This window comes from Gallus gallus, chromosome 3 (genome assembly GCF_016699485.2).
Source record: "Gallus gallus isolate bGalGal1 chromosome 3, bGalGal1.mat.broiler.GRCg7b, whole genome shotgun sequence".
Lineage (NCBI taxonomy): Eukaryota > Metazoa > Chordata > Aves > Galliformes > Phasianidae > Gallus > Gallus gallus.
In genome coordinates this window covers 16,166,650-16,184,066 of record NC_052534.1, presented here as the reverse complement: position 1 = coordinate 16,184,066, position 17,417 = coordinate 16,166,650, and the positions used below count along the sequence as shown (strand labels likewise).

The window sequence follows — 17,417 nt, the reverse complement described above, 5'->3', positions numbered from 1 at the left end:
AGACCCTTTGCTTAACTTTATAACACACAGAACTTGGTCTTCTTAAAGGATTGACCTTTGGCTAAGTGCATTATTCAGTGATGTTTTTCTTCAGTCAACCTGTTACGAGCTGCTGATAATGCAATAATGTACAATCCTTTCAGCACGCCCTTAAATCAGTAGGTGTTCTGTAAGTTTATATGTACACAAATGTAATGCTCTCTGTTTACTGATTATGAAACCATGTAATACAGGTTGTTGTTGGCTTATGCTGAAACTTCTTGAAAGAAGCCCACTTTGAAAATGTGTTGCTGTTGAAGCTAATATTATGATTCAGGTACTGTCTTTCAAAAGTACTGCATTTCAAATTTGTTTTAAGAGATGCGTAGGTAAACTCTGCTGTATGGTGTTTTCTATACTAATGTGTGGTGTCTGTTTAGGAAAGCTGTTGGGTATTTCCTTAGACTTTAAATGTCTATATCTCCTCATTGGCCATTGCCGCCAATCAACTTAAGTGGAATTTGTTATACAAATGACAGTCTTTTAATTTTGGTGTCCCAGGGCTACAGCTTGTGGTTTTAGATATATAACCAATGAGAAATTGTTGATAAAATTAACAAGGACTCAAATTGCATTTTTGCTTCTTAACTAGAAGCTTTGTGTCTTAACTGGAGAAATCAAGTGCATACTTGTCCATACTGAATTGTATTTTTTCCCTTCCCATATGTTAGACAGAGGGAAGGGACGCCAGAGGCAAGCTATTTTGGGAGAGCACCCATCGTCATTTAGACATGATGGTTATGGTAAGTAACATAGGTTGACAGATGGTTTTGATTTCTGTATGTGCTATGTGGAATTCCAAATATTCAATGAATGTATAACTGGACCTCTGAACTGTGAGTAGTTCACTGATCTGTGCATGTGGTGCCGTCAGTCCATGTACAAAAAGTGATAGTGATGGACTGAAATGTATAGTGTCTTTTTTGCCATAGCTCTTCTTTTTATGGAGAGCATCCAGCTCTGCAAATGCATTCCTTTGAAGAATGTTTTCTTTTAGTTGCTATCACCATAGCAGTGAACAGAGGGTAACATAATTACAGGGGAAGCTCTTTTCTTACAGAAAATGGCAGCAGACTTTGATCAATGGTTTGATGCAACCCGGAGTCCTTTGATGTTTTTGCATGCGAAGCTATGAATTGTGGGCTTTGTGTTTCTTCTAATTTAGCTAATTCTGAAAAGGTACAGCAGTGTGATTTGCTAAGAATGACATTTTGGAATTAGTGCTGTAAAGTGGTGCAGTTATTACCAGGGCTAACCGTAAACGAAGGCCTGCCATCATTTTCATGATTTCAGTCAAGACCTAAGGGTTAAGAAACTAACGTCAGGGATTCCATGCGACTATTTCTCAGTTACTTACTGTCTTAACTTCAGATACAACATGATTTATCTTGCCTCTTTCTTTTCAAATATATTTTTTGTCACGTATGTTGGCCTTTTACCTACTGTTTCCAAAGGCTCCTCAAATAATCAGAATTTCTGTATTCTGCCCTGTTTGCCGCCCATCTTCTTTCATTCTTTTGATGCACACTTCCACCTTAAGTAATGTGCTTGGATTTTCCTATACTGCTCTTTCCCTCAGTATTGTGTTTTACTGCAGAAAAATAAAGCAAAAGGTGCTTTTTATACTCTGAATTTCACAATATTTATTTTCTCAGAGGATCAGGGATCCTCTCCTCAGCAACACTGATATTTTCTGTAAGCAAAAATTAATATTTATCAGTAATGGTTCTTCATTTATTAAAAAAAAAAAAGTATAAAAAAAAGATGGAGTTGGGGTGGGGGAATGTGAACAAGGACAGAGAAAAGAAAGTATTTCAGTGAAACCTGTCACTTTACCTGTAGTAGAAAATAGGACAGCTTTGTTTTGCATTAATGCTATGTTTAAGTATTCCTGTTTCTTCCAAGAGTTGCTTGTAGAAAGGCAGTTTGCTGACTTTATTGCATCTCTGGAAAAAGAGCTGTATCATCCACCTTCTGTCCTGACCACTGGCTAAAAATTCACTATTTTTAACTTTCCCCTTTTTTTTTTAAAGAATTTTTATTATTTTTTTGCCGCAAAACACAATCAGTACAAATGACACTATTGCTGAAGGAAATTAGGTATACTTTTAAGCATTCATGGAAGTTCAGATTCATTCAAGAAAGTTTAAACTTTGGTATGGTGTGGGGCAGATAGTATTTTTGAGAAAACTGGTAAGTCTGAAGGAGCATAACTTGTAATTGAAGTCATCATTAAAATAATTACTGAAAGACTTTTTTTTTTCCCATTTGTGTATAAGAGCTCTACCATGAAACAGTTTGTTCATTTTAAAATGGAAAAAGAATAAATGGAAACTGCTGTAATCCTTTTCTTCCCCCATTTTAATGAACACAATCTTTCATTTCCATAGGTTCACACGGTCCTTTGTTGCCATTACCAAGTCGCTACCGAATGGGATCTCGGGACACTCCCGAACTTGTTGCTTATCCATTGCCCCAGGCATCCTCCTCATACATGCATGGTGGAAATCCTTCTGGATCAGTTGTCATGGTTAGTGGGTTGCATCAGCTGAAGATGAACTGTTCAAGGGTCTTCAACCTTTTCTGCTTGTATGGAAACATTGAGAAGGTAAGGCATCATCTGTGAGAAACTCTGAATCTACTGCAGTTGATTTTTTTTTGTTTGTTTGTTTTTTGTTTGTTTTTTTGTTTTTTTGTTTTTTTGTTTTTTTGTTTTTTTTTGTTTTGTTTTTTTGTTTTTTTGTTTTGAAGAAGTCTACTTGGGATGGTCATTCCTGACAATGTTTGAAGTTCTTATTTCAGGCTGTTTGTTGCAGTGTCATTTTTTTCCTCATCTATCTTAGGTGAAATTTATGAAGACTATTCCAGGCACAGCACTGGTTGAAATGGGTGATGAATATGCTGTAGAAAGAGCTGTCACACATCTCAACAATGTCAAGTTATTTGGAAAGAGGCTTAATGTCTGGTAAATATGTTCTATATGATTAATGGTCAGCTAGTAAGCAGATGTAATGAAGTTGCAAAGACAGGGTATCCAATCTTTTCATCAGAGTTAGATTTGTAATTTCCAGTTTACAACTACTTTTCACCAAAATATTTTTGTGAATGTTACAGCTGTCAATATCAGTACAAACTTATAACACCTAGATACTTTATTAATGTATAGATTGGCTGTTAGTAAGCTGTATTCGCTAATATGTTTTATCCACTCTTTCTACAGTCTTGTTAGGAAGGTGTCAAATCCAACTTGTCTTGTTCTCCTTTGAAATTGTTATAAAGAAATGTCAGTTTTTATCTAGTTAGATGAATAATCTGTGTGCAAAGTATGCAAGTTTTGATTGTTTAAAAAACTTTCATGACATATCCTTAAATCCCAGTGTTTCTAAGCAGCATTCAGTAGTTCCAAGCCAGATATTTGAGCTGGAGGATGGCACGAGTAGCTATAAGGATTTTGCAATGAGTAAGAATAATCGGTTCACCAGTGCTGGCCAAGCATCTAAGAACATCATCCAACCACCCTCTTGTGTGCTGCATTATTATAATGTTCCCCTGTGTGTAACTGAAGAAACATTTGTGAAGGTAGGCAGTTGAAATCACTGTGGCATGTAGTGCTTTGGGGTCTTATCCTAGCTGTATGGTATGCTACTTTTAAAATGAAATAACTGGGATAGTTTTGGTACAGCAACTGGAAAATAATCTTAAAATAGCTTTGGAGCCTCTCTATAGAAGCTGCTACATTTTTGCATTTTTTCATTGTTCTGTCTTTTTTTTTAATGAGAAACAAGATGTTGGAAGTAAAGTTGAGGATCTTAATGAGGTTTTTGTGGAAGAGGGGAAAAATCTTATTTGGCTTTCTTTAAATACAGGAAAAGCTAAGTGTACAGTCAACAAAAGATTTACTGACTTGAGATGGTTATTCTGATGACTGATAAGATGTTTTGGAATGGAGAGAAACATGCACATGGGATGGTTTGCATGGTTGGGTCCTAAATGAAAACTGGATGCTTGAAATATGCAATAGCAGACAATGGAGGCAGTCGTAATTCTTTTTCAGTTCAGCAAGACTGTATTTTTTTGAATTTGTTTGCCGTGAGCCGAGTCTTAAATCTTAATTGTGGTTTGAGAGTTGTGTGCTTATTTGTGCAGCTTTGGAGATGCTGTGTTGAATTAGGAATGTCAAGAAGAATAACTTGTTTTACAAATATGAATTGCTTGAGGAAATGGTGTTGTCTCTATTCTAACAATTATTGTGCCTATAAAATATTTGGGAAAGTACAAATACAGGAGCCTTGTTTTGCAGACTATAGGATGGTATTCTAAAGAGTTACCCATCCAAACGTGCTTCTTAAAAATTATTATTTGCTATGAAGTCTTGGAAGCTCTCTTAAAGACTCAGTATTTTCCTTTCTGTGTCTCTTCCAGGAACTTGGGATTTTTGCTAATGTATTTATGTGCATTTTTGCTGAGGTTTTACATCTTATTTTATTTTTGTGACAGCTATGTGAGGATCATGAAGTTCTCAGCTTTATTAAATACAAAGTGTTTGATCCAAAACGTAAGTAATATTTGACCTGTTTGAGGGGTTGTTTGAAATCCTGTTTTTATAAGTGTGCACTAGCCCGAAGAGGTTATTGATCCTCCTCCCCTCTTTTCCTTCTTATTTTGAAAGCCTCTGCCAAAACACTCTCTGGCCTGCTGGAATGGGAATGTAAGACAGATGCTGTGGAAGCTCTCACTGTACTTAATCACTACCAGATAAGAGTCCCAAGTAAGTTAGTTGTACTGATCTTACTGCTATCATTATTTTTTTTTTCTTGTTTTATTTCATGTCGATATTGCCTTTGTTTAAAAAAAAAAAAAAAAAAAGTGAAGTTTCAGCAGCTTAGTCTGTATCTAAAAATTGCATTCTTTTCATTCTAAGTATATATGCTGTATATGTATGGATATATATGCTCATTTATCTTCTACAGTGTATATAATGCTCTGCAGTTTAGGGTCCGTGACATTGTATTTAAGTGGCACTCTTTCTTCCTAGCTTTTGAATCAACCTGCAGAGCTCAAAATATGCTCTGCAGCTTTGAAGCTATAGAAAGATTAAAAATAAAAATAAAAAAATAAAAAAAACACTAACAACAAAACAACAACAAATAAAACGCCAACAAACAGAAGAACACAATGGTCTAGGATGCAAAAAGGAAGGCAGGAAAGGTATTGTGTACAATCCACTGCCGTCAAAATCAAATCTAATGTACAATGTCTTACTAAAGCTTTTATCATGTTCCTCAGTAAGCGCAGAGCAATCTGCAGTACCTTGAGATAGAAGATTCTTCAGGTTGCACAGCTTACTGCTCTAAATTAACTGCTCTTGTAGCAAGTTCTCTTTCAAACCAGCAATTTTGATGTCAAGCTGAGTTTAACACCAAACCAGTAAGGATAGAGATGAGGTTCACCTGCTAAACAATTCAACAGTGAACCAGTTCTGTGTTGGACAATTAAGACAGTTTACTGGCGTAAATGGAATTATTCCAAGTGTTTACAGACATCTTTGAATCTAGCTCAGTGCTTAACATTATTTTAAGCTACCTTTTTCAAACTACTAAGAATTTGTCTCTGCCTGACGAGTTGTAATAGTTTTAAATCTTTCCTATGCACCCCACTCTTCATCCACCTTCTCAAACAAGAACTGTTGGTTAAGACTTAATGTAATAAGTTTGTCTGAGGTTGGCTGAACCAGGAGGGTGCATCTTCCGTTGCCTGAGAATACCCAGTTATGTGCTGCTGCCATGGGTCTTAGCAGCCTTTCCATGTAAAGGGGCACTGTTTTATTCTTGGCTTTCTGGGGAGTCCTGAAGGGGGTGCCGGGCTTCCTGCTGTTCCTTATTCATCAGACATGCGTAAATGCTCTCCAGTGTCACTCTGCTTCTGATGGAAATACCATGTTCTGTATCTCAACTTCCTTAAATATCTATGCATTTTGCCTTGGAAGTTCTGTTGGATACTACTCTTGTAAATAGCTCAGATGGGAAGACAGGCAGCAATAACTGTAAAGTCTTCCTTGTATACAGAACATTTTAGAATGCTGTCTGCATTCCTTTGTGATCAGATCCATCACATTGCTTTTCCATCTGAAAAGTGAGGATAGACTGTAAAGAACACTTCATTACTGGTCATCTGGTATGTGTGGGGCATCGAGGGTTTGGGAGAGAGCATTTCATCTTCTGAAGTAGTAGATGTCAGATCATGCAAGATGATTTCCTCGATCAGCAGGAGAGCCATGCACATGGCGCATTACTGAGCATGTTCTGTGTTGTCTCCCGACAGATGGCTCTAACCCTTATACCTTGAAGCTTTGCTTCTCTACTTCATCACATTTATAGAGAAGAGGACTGCATGTTAAGATCTACATTCACCTTGATTTGCAAGTTTGAAACTACACTTCGTTCACAAAGCTCTAAAGTGGTTGCTCTAACGTTGCCTTGTTTCAACTTAATTCTAATATCTTTTATCTTGTTTTATAATAAATGGATGTTCATTCTTAAATACAAAACAGATTTTTCTTTTTGCCTCTAAGAAGTACATGTTGTAAGCTTACTACAAAGTTTGTATTTTGTTGGTGTAGTATCTTTAGATGTCTAAAGAAAATCCAGTAGCGTAAACAAGGCAGTGTACCATTCAGACTTCAAAATGTCAGTTGTTTTCTTCCAAAATAGAAATATATTTGCATTTTCGATAATGTTAAAGCTTAGCAAGTATTTTTCAGTTGTAGTCTTAATGGGCAGATAGAACTGTTACATCAGAATTTTAAATGTAGAACCTGTTTTTCAGTATGTTAAGTAGTGAAGTATGTTGCAATTCTAAAAATCTTGTATTTATAAAATGCTTTCATCAGGTTAATGTTGCACATACAGAACTTTTAATAGTATGGACTTACTTGATTTATAGTTTTTAAAAAAAGCTAACATAGAAAATTATTACATATACATATGTATGGTGTGAATTCATACTTATTTAAAGTGTTGTTTTTAAAAAACAAACAAACCTACTTTCCGTTTGCATTAGCATGATGCCATCTATAACTAGTCCCACCATAGGGGCCTTTTTAAAATTAAAATTGCAAGCCTGTATTGATGTGTTCATCCTCATTTTCCATAACTTTAAATTGAAATCTTTGGTGTTAACATATCTTCTTGATATCTTTTAAAATAGTTATTCTGACTTATTAAACTTAAAGTTGGTTAGTTGAGAATGGAAGATCGATCACAGTAGAAACCAAGGTGGTGGAAAAAAGTTAAAACAAAAAACAAGCCTACGGTACTCTTCTGCCTGCATTGTTAATTTTATGTACACTGGATGTTTATGTCAATGTTTTCTTTTGTCTGTTATCTCTTATTTCTATTATGATGATGAAAGGATACATAGGGTGAATGGAATGGCTAGCTTCTCACTTGAACTGCTGTGATGTAGGTGGGGTTCAGGTAGGACAACTCTATCATATGATGTGAAACTAATGAGATGAGAGATCTTTCACTCTGGGGAAGATTTGTGTTGTACCAGCACTTTGGAGCCTCTGTTTTCTCTTCTAGAACTGGAGGTTCATTGTGTTTGGGCCCAACCCTCAGGAATGGGAATCCAAGCAGGGAGTCTGGGAGCTGTTATTGTAGGCCTGATGTTTGTTCCCCTTTATAAAATTGGCAGCGGTTAGTGCTCTTTGAGTTTTGCTCTTAGTGATCAAAGAGAAATGGTTTCATCATGTATTTTCTTTTATCACAAAAGTTTCTCATTCTATCTTTATGGGTTTTATCTGTATCCGTACAAGGTATATTAATGTGGTATGCTTGCCCTCAAGAGTACATTGCGTTCTGTTTACAGACTGTGGGCACTGCACGTGTTTTTAAATACAGACTAGATTTTCCTCATTCTTAATTTGAAGACAAATACACGTAATTATACCAGGGAAAATGTGTCAACTCTCCTTCGGGTTTTCTCATCAACTATAATTGATTTTCATCCTGTCTACCTCCATTTTATTCATCGTTCAGATAACGAGTATTTCATGAATTCAGAACAGGCTTTTAACGTATTTGAACTGGGAGATGGAGGACAGCGGCTGCTTAGCGCCTCTTCCTGCATAGAGTTTGGAATAATACTGCCTTCCCATATGGAAGATGGCAAACTGGTTTGCATTTTAGGGGCACTGCTAGCATTCTTTCGGCCTTGGTGTTCCCCACCCAGAAACAATTTTCAGTGAGCTCTAGCCTGGAAGGCTGGGTGCCAGATCCAGCTACTTGCCAACACAACTGCTGGGTACTAGTGAAATGTTCTGTGCTGCATTGTTTTTTAACTGTAAAAGGTCTCTCTGTCATTAATTTATCATACATCAGAATGTTCTGCGGTTACCAGTTTCTTTTGTCATAAATTGCAATGCTTTGTTTCAGAATCAAATTGTTTATGTTTGAACGTTGAAAATAGCATGTTATCTGTTGGACCACTTTGGGATGTAGGAAGTGACCCTAAAAGCATTCAAGTTTCTAAAAAAAAAAAAAAAAAAAGAAAAAAAGAAAAGAAAAAAAAAAAAGAAAGAAAAAAGCACTTTAATGTTTCCATGTCCTCCATGGATCCCAACATTCAGTGCCTAAGATGCTCAGGGGAATGGTATCTTTCTTGTGGCTGCTCAAATCAGTCAGCGGACAGCGTAGTTCTAGGTGATATCAGCTGGAAGTCTCTATTTTGCAAATGAGTAGCCTGTGATGTGGGGAAGAAAAGAAACTAAGGAACTGTTCAACATTCTTTCTATGTAAAATAATAGTCTTCTTCATGTAAAAGTTGAGAACATGGAAAATTCCTTGTTGGTGTTTGGCTGTAGAAGAAAATAGTCATTTTCTGTCCCTACAGGGCTGGCTAGTTGTTCTCAGGGAGGAATGAGGTTGGTCTCCTCCTTCCAGAAATAAGGTCTGTATTCACGTGTAATTGTGCTCTTTAGGATAGAGACAAAGCAGTGGAGCAAGAGTTTCTCCAGCAGGAAAGAAGTTTGTAATTTGTCAGCCTCCCGCTTCACAGATTTGTTAGATCAAAATTAAAGTATTAAGGTGTCTCAATGCAATTTTTCTGTCCCTTTTGCATAAGCCATATACGCAAAATAGTGAACAACACTATGCACGTTTCCTGCTTGCAAGCAGCTTGCATTCACACTGTAATATATTCACATCTGTTCCAATGTTTTAAGAAAAGTTATATTTTCTAATCAATAACCTTTCATTGGAAGTAAATGATATACTGGGAGATCAGTTCATCTTCTCTCACCATACTCATATTTTTGTTTTAACTTATTTCCCCTTACAAGTAGGAACTGGGAAGAGTTGCTTTTTGATTTTCTATACCACCGCAGCAAGATAGAGTGCTAAGGTGATATAAGAAAAGATTTAAAAGAGAACGTTCAGGAAATGTTTGAGTGTTTTACTTCATGAAAGGAGTTATGAAACTTAATATGTTGTCACTAAGTCTGTCTTTGAGTAAGGGATAATACTGGGTGAGCTGGTTTGTAACTGGCTGAAACCCTCTTTGTTGTAATTAAATTTAACTTGCTCCTTTTCCTATTGTGTGTTTTCTTGTGAACAGAGCTTGAACGTGTTTAAATGGTACGATGACTTAGCAGGAGATGTTCAGTCTCTTCTTTTAAATAGTTCATTGAAGTCTGAGAGCACGAATGCACTTTCTCAATTTATTTTCCTGTTCCTGGGACGTGCTTCAATATCTCCTGGGTTTTCCTATCTTCTTTTGCAAATACGTTATATTCTTACATCTGTAGATACTGAAGTGTTTTTGGACAATGCAGCTTTTTATGTCTACCCAATCTCTTGGTTTATTCCCTTTTGGCAATTACAGAGGTGGAATTACAAATCATCTTGTTTGCACTGGTATGGCTTTGGCCAGAAATAGCGTGCAAAAAGGCATACGAAAATAAAATCTGGATGTGGGCTCTGCTTTATGTGAAGAATTCTTAATGCAGGGAATATCATTCTGATTTTTAACCTTAAACTAGAGGCAGCTGTGCTGAAGTTCAGAGCCTTCCCCTCCACAGATCTGGAATTTCAAAGGTAAATTAGTCCTGCTGTAAAATTTGCCTTGCAGTAATTCCATTCAGCAGTTTGCATGTTTGATGCTATGACCAAGCCCTGGCATACTGTCACAGAAGAGCTGATGTTGCCCTCTGACTATGTGGCTTAATACAACAATCTGTCAGCTTTGGAGAAACAGATCTTCTTGATTTGGGTCCCCTGGTGGCAGTGGTCCCAGTGAAAGGAAAATATTTTCACTGGTGCTCCACAGAGTGCTTCAGGTGTGTGTTGGTTCACTGCCAATCATTTTGTAGGTTGTGTTCTTCCATTACCCGTAAGAAAGGCCTCACTGAGTACGAGTGAGAAATGTATGCTGTGTGGCCTGGTTTGTTGTGAAATTCAAAAGTGAGAGACAGACCTACCTAAGCAAGGGAGAATCACTGCTGTGAGACTGCTGGAAGGGAGGCTCAAGCAGATGAGGGGGGAGCTCAGTTCAGCAGACCTGCATTTCTCTTTCAGTCTGGCTCAGTGCTGTCAGGGATGAGAGGTGGGTGTTAAACTGCAGCCAGATGAAGTGGTCTGATGTGCAGGTTCTCACCTGAAGGCCACCCTGCCTTAGAAGAGAGGTGATTGCCACTTTCTTTGTTTATTACAGCCTGCACCATTTTTGCCTCAAGTTGTTAAGAGTGCATATTTGAAATTAATCTGGCTTCTTCCCAGCCCAACTCTGCTTCTGTAAGGAATTATTTGGGAATGGACTGGAATGTGAAAAATGTTAATATTATTCAAAAAGCAAGTCTAAACTGAGAAACACTTATCATTATCCTTCATTTATAAAACAAAGGATTTGCTTTTTTTTTATTATTATTTTTACTCATTTCACTCTGTATTAAGTCCATAGTAAAATAGGATCTTGTTCTCAGCTGCACCATTAAAATGAACTTCTGCAGAAGGATGATGGGTTGTGTTCACGTGGCAAAGTGCTATTTCTGGCATGCTGTTCAGGTACTTTGCCCTGCACCAGCTTTAGCAAAGTCTGAGATGAAACAAATAACTGTTCAGGGCTAGGGACGAGGGCCCCAAGTTCTTCAGCTAAAGCATTTGATTTGTAAAGAGCTTCCATTTCTAGGCAGTTGTATAATCGAGTTAAAAGCATGCAATATTTGTGTTCCATTAAGTCTCTTAATGCATAATGTGCTTTCCCTGTTAAAAATAAAAGGTTTCTTTCTCCACAGACTGTGATTCCCACAGGATGTGGAGGAACCTAGCATAGCCAGATTACTTGTGCTTTGGCTCCCTTCCTCTAAAGGAAATAACCTCCGTCCCTTTTCTTGTGTTCAGAATGCCTTGGTATCTGTCCTGTGCCAAGCCTTCCTGCGCTGGTCTTTCACAGCCAGCTCCCTAGGCTAGAGCCATGCATTAATTCAGATAGGTTCGCTTCTCTTCCTTTTTTGACTGTTGCAGCTGCTGATGTGAGGTCTTAATTTCTGGCACGATTTATTTAACTTTTTCCTTCTCTGGTATTTGTAGAGCAGCTGCAACTTCAATGGACTTTCATGCAAGGGAATGAGTGCTGCAGGAATGCAACAAGGAGCCAGCAGATATGTGGTACATTAAAAAGCAAGACAATTAACCCTCTTTTCCAAGCATTCAGGAATATAGATTGGTTTTGGCAGGGGCCGTATAGCAGTATTCAGAATATAACGTGGGTTATATTCTGCGGTATGACTGAGGATAGCAGTTGCTGCAGAATACAGGATGTAATTATTCAATTGCATGTAAGCCATTACCTGTTTGTTTTCTCTCTCTGTTAGAGGAATCATCCTTCTTTAACATAGTAAGAAAATGAAATTGCAAATATTTGTGCTCCACTCAAATTTAAGTGGGTAGTAGTCAAATAAGCCCCTAGAAATTGGAGTGCTTGCTTACTAAAACTCTTCTCTCTTTGAGACTAATTTTCTTTCACTTAGGCTCTTAATGCAGCAGGCTTTGGATATTTCAGGAAGCACATTTGTGTTAGTTGATTATTTCCCTCTACACGAGAACTTCTGGCCTTCAAAAATTTAAGACACTGATGTTGAGATTTGCATGTAATATAGATTATGCTTATATCTTCTCTTCTGTTAACCACAACAATGGAACTGCTAAATCCGGATTAAATGAATGAGCTCTAGATAAGCATCCTGTCCGGAGGCTTCAGGAAAGTATCTGAGAAACTGACCTGAGTAATCTTTTCTTAAGTTACCGTGTAGCTTCTGTCTGAAACATGGTGACATAAAACCCTAGTTTGAAGTGGGAATCCTATTCACTCATTTTGTTGGAGTGGGAAGGTAGTGATGGTGTTAATTTAAGAACGAATTCTTAAGTTCTGAGGATAGATCTTAAAGCAGAATGTTTTACGAGGGCTGCTCTGAAAGGAATGCCTCCTATTTTATGAAGTTGGCCCACATTCAGCCGTGGATTGGTGGTATGGCGTTTGAGAACTGAACCTTCCCACCAATATCCCATGGTATTTTTCTTGATGTGTGACAAGTGGCAGCAAAGGGACAGTCTGACATGGTGTGTGTGTGTGTGAAACAGAAGTGTGGAACTGAATTCCTTCACACACACACACACACACAAATGTGCTGACATTCATCAATGCTTGCTGAATGTTTATGGAGATCAGATAGTGGACATGAGCACGGTGAGGCGGTGGGTGGTGATTTCGGCAGTGGTGACAGTGATGTGAAAGACAAGTTGTGTTCCACATGGCCGTGCAGATTTTAACAAGCGCAGCACGCAGGATCTTGTTGATCACTGGTGAAAATGCATAGCTAATGGTGGTGACTGTGTTGGAAAATAGTTTTGGTAGCAAGGGATTTGCCCAGTCGAAGCATATTGTTACTGTGCTCTATCTAACTGTTGCAGTTTCCATGGAAATAAATAGGAGGCATTACTTTCGGAGCAACCAATGTAGTTATACTTACTTTTGTCTTTTCTGATAGTTCTGCAGAGGCTTATCATCTGTCTGCTTTTGAAGAAAGAGAACCTTGTGCCTCTAACTCTTCCTTTGTGTGTATTCCTAGTATGAAGCAAGCAGAACTCACCACAGAATTTCAGGTTAGGACTGTGCCATTGATATTATTTCAACGTATTTCACAATAATGCACTCTCTAGTCTTGCTTTGATCATCTATAGCTTTTATCTGACAATAATGAAAACCTACCCTAACACCTAAAGGACAAGTTTCTCTCCATGAAGACAGACGAGGTGATGGTACCACGCGTCTTTTGTGATACGGACACCAAGTTAACAGTTAAGTGTGACTCCATGGCTTTTCTGGCATAGGCTGTAATACACCATTTCTTTTCCATCTGTCTGTGTCATTACCTCTGACATCTGTATCCTTGATGACAGTGTCATTGCAAAAACAAAAACAAAACAAACAAACAAAACCCCACAGCTCTCCCTTTTTATCTCCTGAAGCTTTCTAGAAAAGACAGTTCATCTGCCTTTGTTTTCTGCACATTCTGAAACGTAGGAAAATGAGCAAGGATATGCAGGGATGTAGGGTCAGCAAAAACTAGCCTTACTCTTTTAGGCTGGCAGAGAATGAGCAGTAGCACCAGTCCCACGACTGCCAGCACAACCCCCATTTCTTACTGCTGAAAACAGTAAACAGTTTTCAGGAACTCTGACACGTGGACCTTTCCAGTGAGGACCCTGGTAAGAATAAGCCTCTTTTAACACTGAGCAGAGTGGAGTTCAGGAACCCTGATAGCATGTGTTCATTTCTGGTCTGCATATGGGGTCAGGCTTTATGTTCCAAGCAGACAGTTGCTTCTTGCGTGTAGCATGCTGCCATTGCAACAGCTTTGGCCTGAGACTTATCACCCATAAGCTGCTCACAGCTGACCGGTATTTGAGAGGGGCTAGTCTTTAAACTGCTTTAGGAGCAGTTGCTTCCCAAGCAAAGCTGCTCTTAAGCCATTTTGCAAGCACTTGGGGCTACTTCTATCGTCCTCTTCAGGAGCTGTTGTTTCCCATCTCCCCAGTGACTGCCTGTACCCCCCGGTGCCTGTTAAAGACCATGCAAATCAGTGCTTCCAGCAGTGTCAACCTCTTCCATTTGAGTTTTGTGTAAGATCTGTGCTGAGGCCTGCCAGCTGGAAGGCTAACTCCTGAGTCAAGGCAGGCACAGTAAAACCCTGACAACAATTTCCCAGAGCTCCTAGTGTCACCAGCAGCTCAGAAACTTGTCCACACCTGTCCTTGCAGCTCTGTGAGGAGTCTGTTTAGCCACTTGCAAAACACGCTGCCAATAACCCTGAGCCAGCTTTGGGGCTGGGGCTATGCAACACCAAGACCAAGCTGATAAGCAGCATGTTTGCTTTGTGTCTTTTCCAAGTACAGGCCAAGTTTCACTGCTGAAGTCTAAAGAAAGGGCAAGTGGAGAGGCTGATACTGCACTCACCTGGGAGATACTGCTCTTATCTGCCCTGTTAGCAGGGAGCTGGCCAAGGGAAACACCAAACACACCTCTGGCTCTAGTTATGCCAGTAATCTGAGTGCACGACACCCACAGATGTCAGTGCTGTTAGACTGGAAAGCAAGAGAGCTTTCAGAGCAATGCCAAGTTGGGTTTTGATCAGACAGGTGGCCGGAGCATTGACTGCTGTAAAACTAAAGTTGTTCATTGTGTTGCTTAGGTAGGTTAGGCTCTAAGACAGCTCTGTGCACCTTTCTCAAACATTGGAGGCTCAAGTTCTTTGGAACAGGATGTTCATGTTGTTCCCCTGCCAGTTTTCCATGGCTCCCTAGTGGAGGGTGAAGTGGAGCTGCTCACCCCCTCTGTGTGCATGTGGCTCACTGGGCTGTGAGTGTACTGGTCCTCACAGGCACGGCCAGAGTGCCTTCCCTTCTGCCAGCACTTCTCTTGGATCAGCGAGGCCCAGGGCACTGCAGGGAATGCTACTGGACGAGTTGCTCTGGTGTGTGCAGCAAGTGCGGTGGGAACCTCTCCCTGCATGGGTTTTAGAGGGGTGAGGACCTGGTGATTTCTGCTGGCAAGCTGGTGAGAGTGAGTAGGTGAGGGCAGGGAGGGACAGAGAGCTGTTATCACAACTGCATTTTGCCTTCCCTACAGACCTCCCATTACAGGGTTATGCCTCTCAGCCCTCTCCTGGCTGCTTTCACGGCCTCTAGTTCAGCCTGTAAATAAATAATACGGTACCTAATAAAGAGCATGCAAAAACTGCTTTCAATCTGTATGTTCACGTTCCCTTTGTGCCAGGTGCAGCCCAACTGATGTAGTCTATCTGGCTGCAGTGTCCAGAAACAGTCTCTAAATTACATTGCTCGTGTTGCTTTTTTTCCTCAGCCTTCTTTGCACAAGGATTGCAAATAAAACACCTCTTTCAAATCTGGATACCGTTGCTCCAATTTTGGCATGAGATTCAAGCTCAATAATTCCATCAAACATGCTTTTGGAGCACATGACCAGGAGGGTTAGGAAAGAAAGCCTAAATGGGGTTTATTTCTCTGGTACTGTGTCTCTGGGTCTGTAGACGAGGCTTTGAGGTCTCTGATACTTTACAGCTGGTGGGGCAAGGCCTGCCCTGCTGGTGGAGAACAGCAGGTGGCAGCAAGGAATTTGGTCCCTTTGTTCCAAGTTCAGTGCCAGGGGATATGCACCCACTTCTCCCCAGCACTTCACCTGCAGGCAGGGGTCTACAGCGAGAGGCTCATTACTACACTGGGACAGTGACATTTGAAGTTATGTAGCCTTTATGCTGCTTCTGCTTTGTGCTTGTAGGCTGCTTGAGGTCATGGGATGCTCTTCTGCAGCATCTGTTCTGTATCAACTTATGAAGCTAGATGTGTGCAAGGACTCCAGCTGCTTGAGTTTGGACTCTGCTATTAGGCAGGACAGCCACTCTGGCTCCTGCAGGGCTGTTTGCTGAAACATCTGTAAAAGAAGAGAGAGACTGCAGCAAGAAGCGTGCCAAGGGCAGCAAGCTCCTATGTTGCTATGCTATGCTTTGGAGTGGGCAGCGCATACAACTTTAGCTGCAGAAACCAGTCGTCGGCCTGGGAATCCTCTCTGGCTTATGCAGAAAGTTCCAAGTTGGAAAACAAAATGTTTGAATCTCTTGCAGCCTTGCCAGCTCTGGGGTGTGAGCTAAGATGTCTCTGCAACCCCTCTCCTACAGAGCAGTGTTGCAAAATTGCTCCACCAGATAACTCAGAAATTTGGATTTGATTCCACTTGGGTAAGCAGTTACACTACCAGGCGAGGAAGGAGATTTCATCCCTTTTTCTGGAGGGAGCTGATATGCTTCCAATTGTGTGCAAGTGCTCTTGATATTTCAGTGAAAATGGATAAATGGCAGCCTAGATTAGGAAGAACGAATGCAAGACAAACAGGCATTCTTCCACATGGGGACAGAATGCAAATGGATCTAGTAGCCAGACGTGTGAGCACTGCCTGCAATGGCCTGGGACCTCGGAGGGTTATTTTTTAAATGCATGGAGTTCTGGTGAAGAGGTATGGGGTTGTATTGTTGTGGTGGACTGCAGAAGGAAGATGCTCTTGGGGGAGGAACATGAATGCTAGTGGAGGCTGCCTTGGGCCAGAGCAGGAGCCCAGCCAAGGCTGGTCTCAGCAGCTGTTTGCTGTCAAGCTCTGGCTTATTCCCTGGTTTCCTTCATGCTGCCTTTTGCTCCTGGCAAAGACCAGGATCAGCTGCAGCATTGGAGCTAGGTAGTGTGTTTCCAAAAGAAGACAGATTTTTTGATATGATAATCCATGTTGGTTATTTTGAGGTTTCTGCCTTCTTTTTATTTTCTGTCCTTGTTAAAGGTAACACAGACTGGCTTCAGACAGAAATTCAGAATGGTGTTAGTCCTGCAGCCACTATGCAGTGTGGTGAGTAACTGAGCACCTTGGCTGAGTTGTGCCATTGCATTCCCTGGATTCAGCCTGAGCTCTCTGCTCTGCTCTGCTCTCCTTCTGGATTTGTGCTTGTCATTTTCCTTTTGTCTAGAGCACATGTTCCCTAAGGGGGCAGCTTGAGTCCAGAGGTCTTGTCCAAGTGCTTAACTTTGGCCATGGATTTTGTGTAATACTTGTGAAAGCTCAGTTTGGCATTTCTAGCAGCCCTCTACCTCTAGGCTCTGTGTTGCTTCTTGCACAAGCTGCCCTGGGGCTGTCTTACTGGGGACAGAAGTGAACAGACAGAGCCAGGCAGCTGCCAGCATCCCCTTCCCCAGGAGCTTGTGGCAGGTACTGAACACAGTGACATTTGTCCTGCGGGCAGGAGTGAGCCGTGGGTCCCTCTC

At 40.3% G+C, this 17,417-nt stretch overlaps 1 protein-coding gene across 4 annotated transcripts in view; it reads left to right on the top strand.

Annotated features, from left to right (window-relative positions):
- The window catches only part of HNRNPLL (heterogeneous nuclear ribonucleoprotein L like), a 29,448-nt gene extending 19,820 nt beyond the window's left edge, over positions 1-9,628 (top strand). For 3 of the 4 annotated variants that reach the window (XM_015283458.4, NM_001305651.3, XM_040696918.2), the window contains exons 7-13: positions 711-782; positions 2,430-2,647; positions 2,883-3,004; positions 3,417-3,618; positions 4,537-4,594; positions 4,709-4,807; positions 6,361-9,628. In XM_015283458.4, the coding sequence (XP_015138944.1) occupies positions 711-782; positions 2,430-2,647; positions 2,883-3,004; positions 3,417-3,618; positions 4,537-4,594; positions 4,709-4,807; positions 6,361-6,416 (827 nt within the window). In that variant the 3' untranslated portion in view covers positions 6,417-9,628. Of the gene's footprint in view, positions 1-710; positions 783-2,429; positions 2,648-2,882; positions 3,005-3,416; positions 3,619-4,461; positions 4,595-4,708; positions 4,808-6,360 lie in introns of those variants that run through there. The other variant, XM_040696917.2, reaches the window with a different exon arrangement.
- Positions 9,629-17,417: the final 7,789 nt, after the last annotated feature.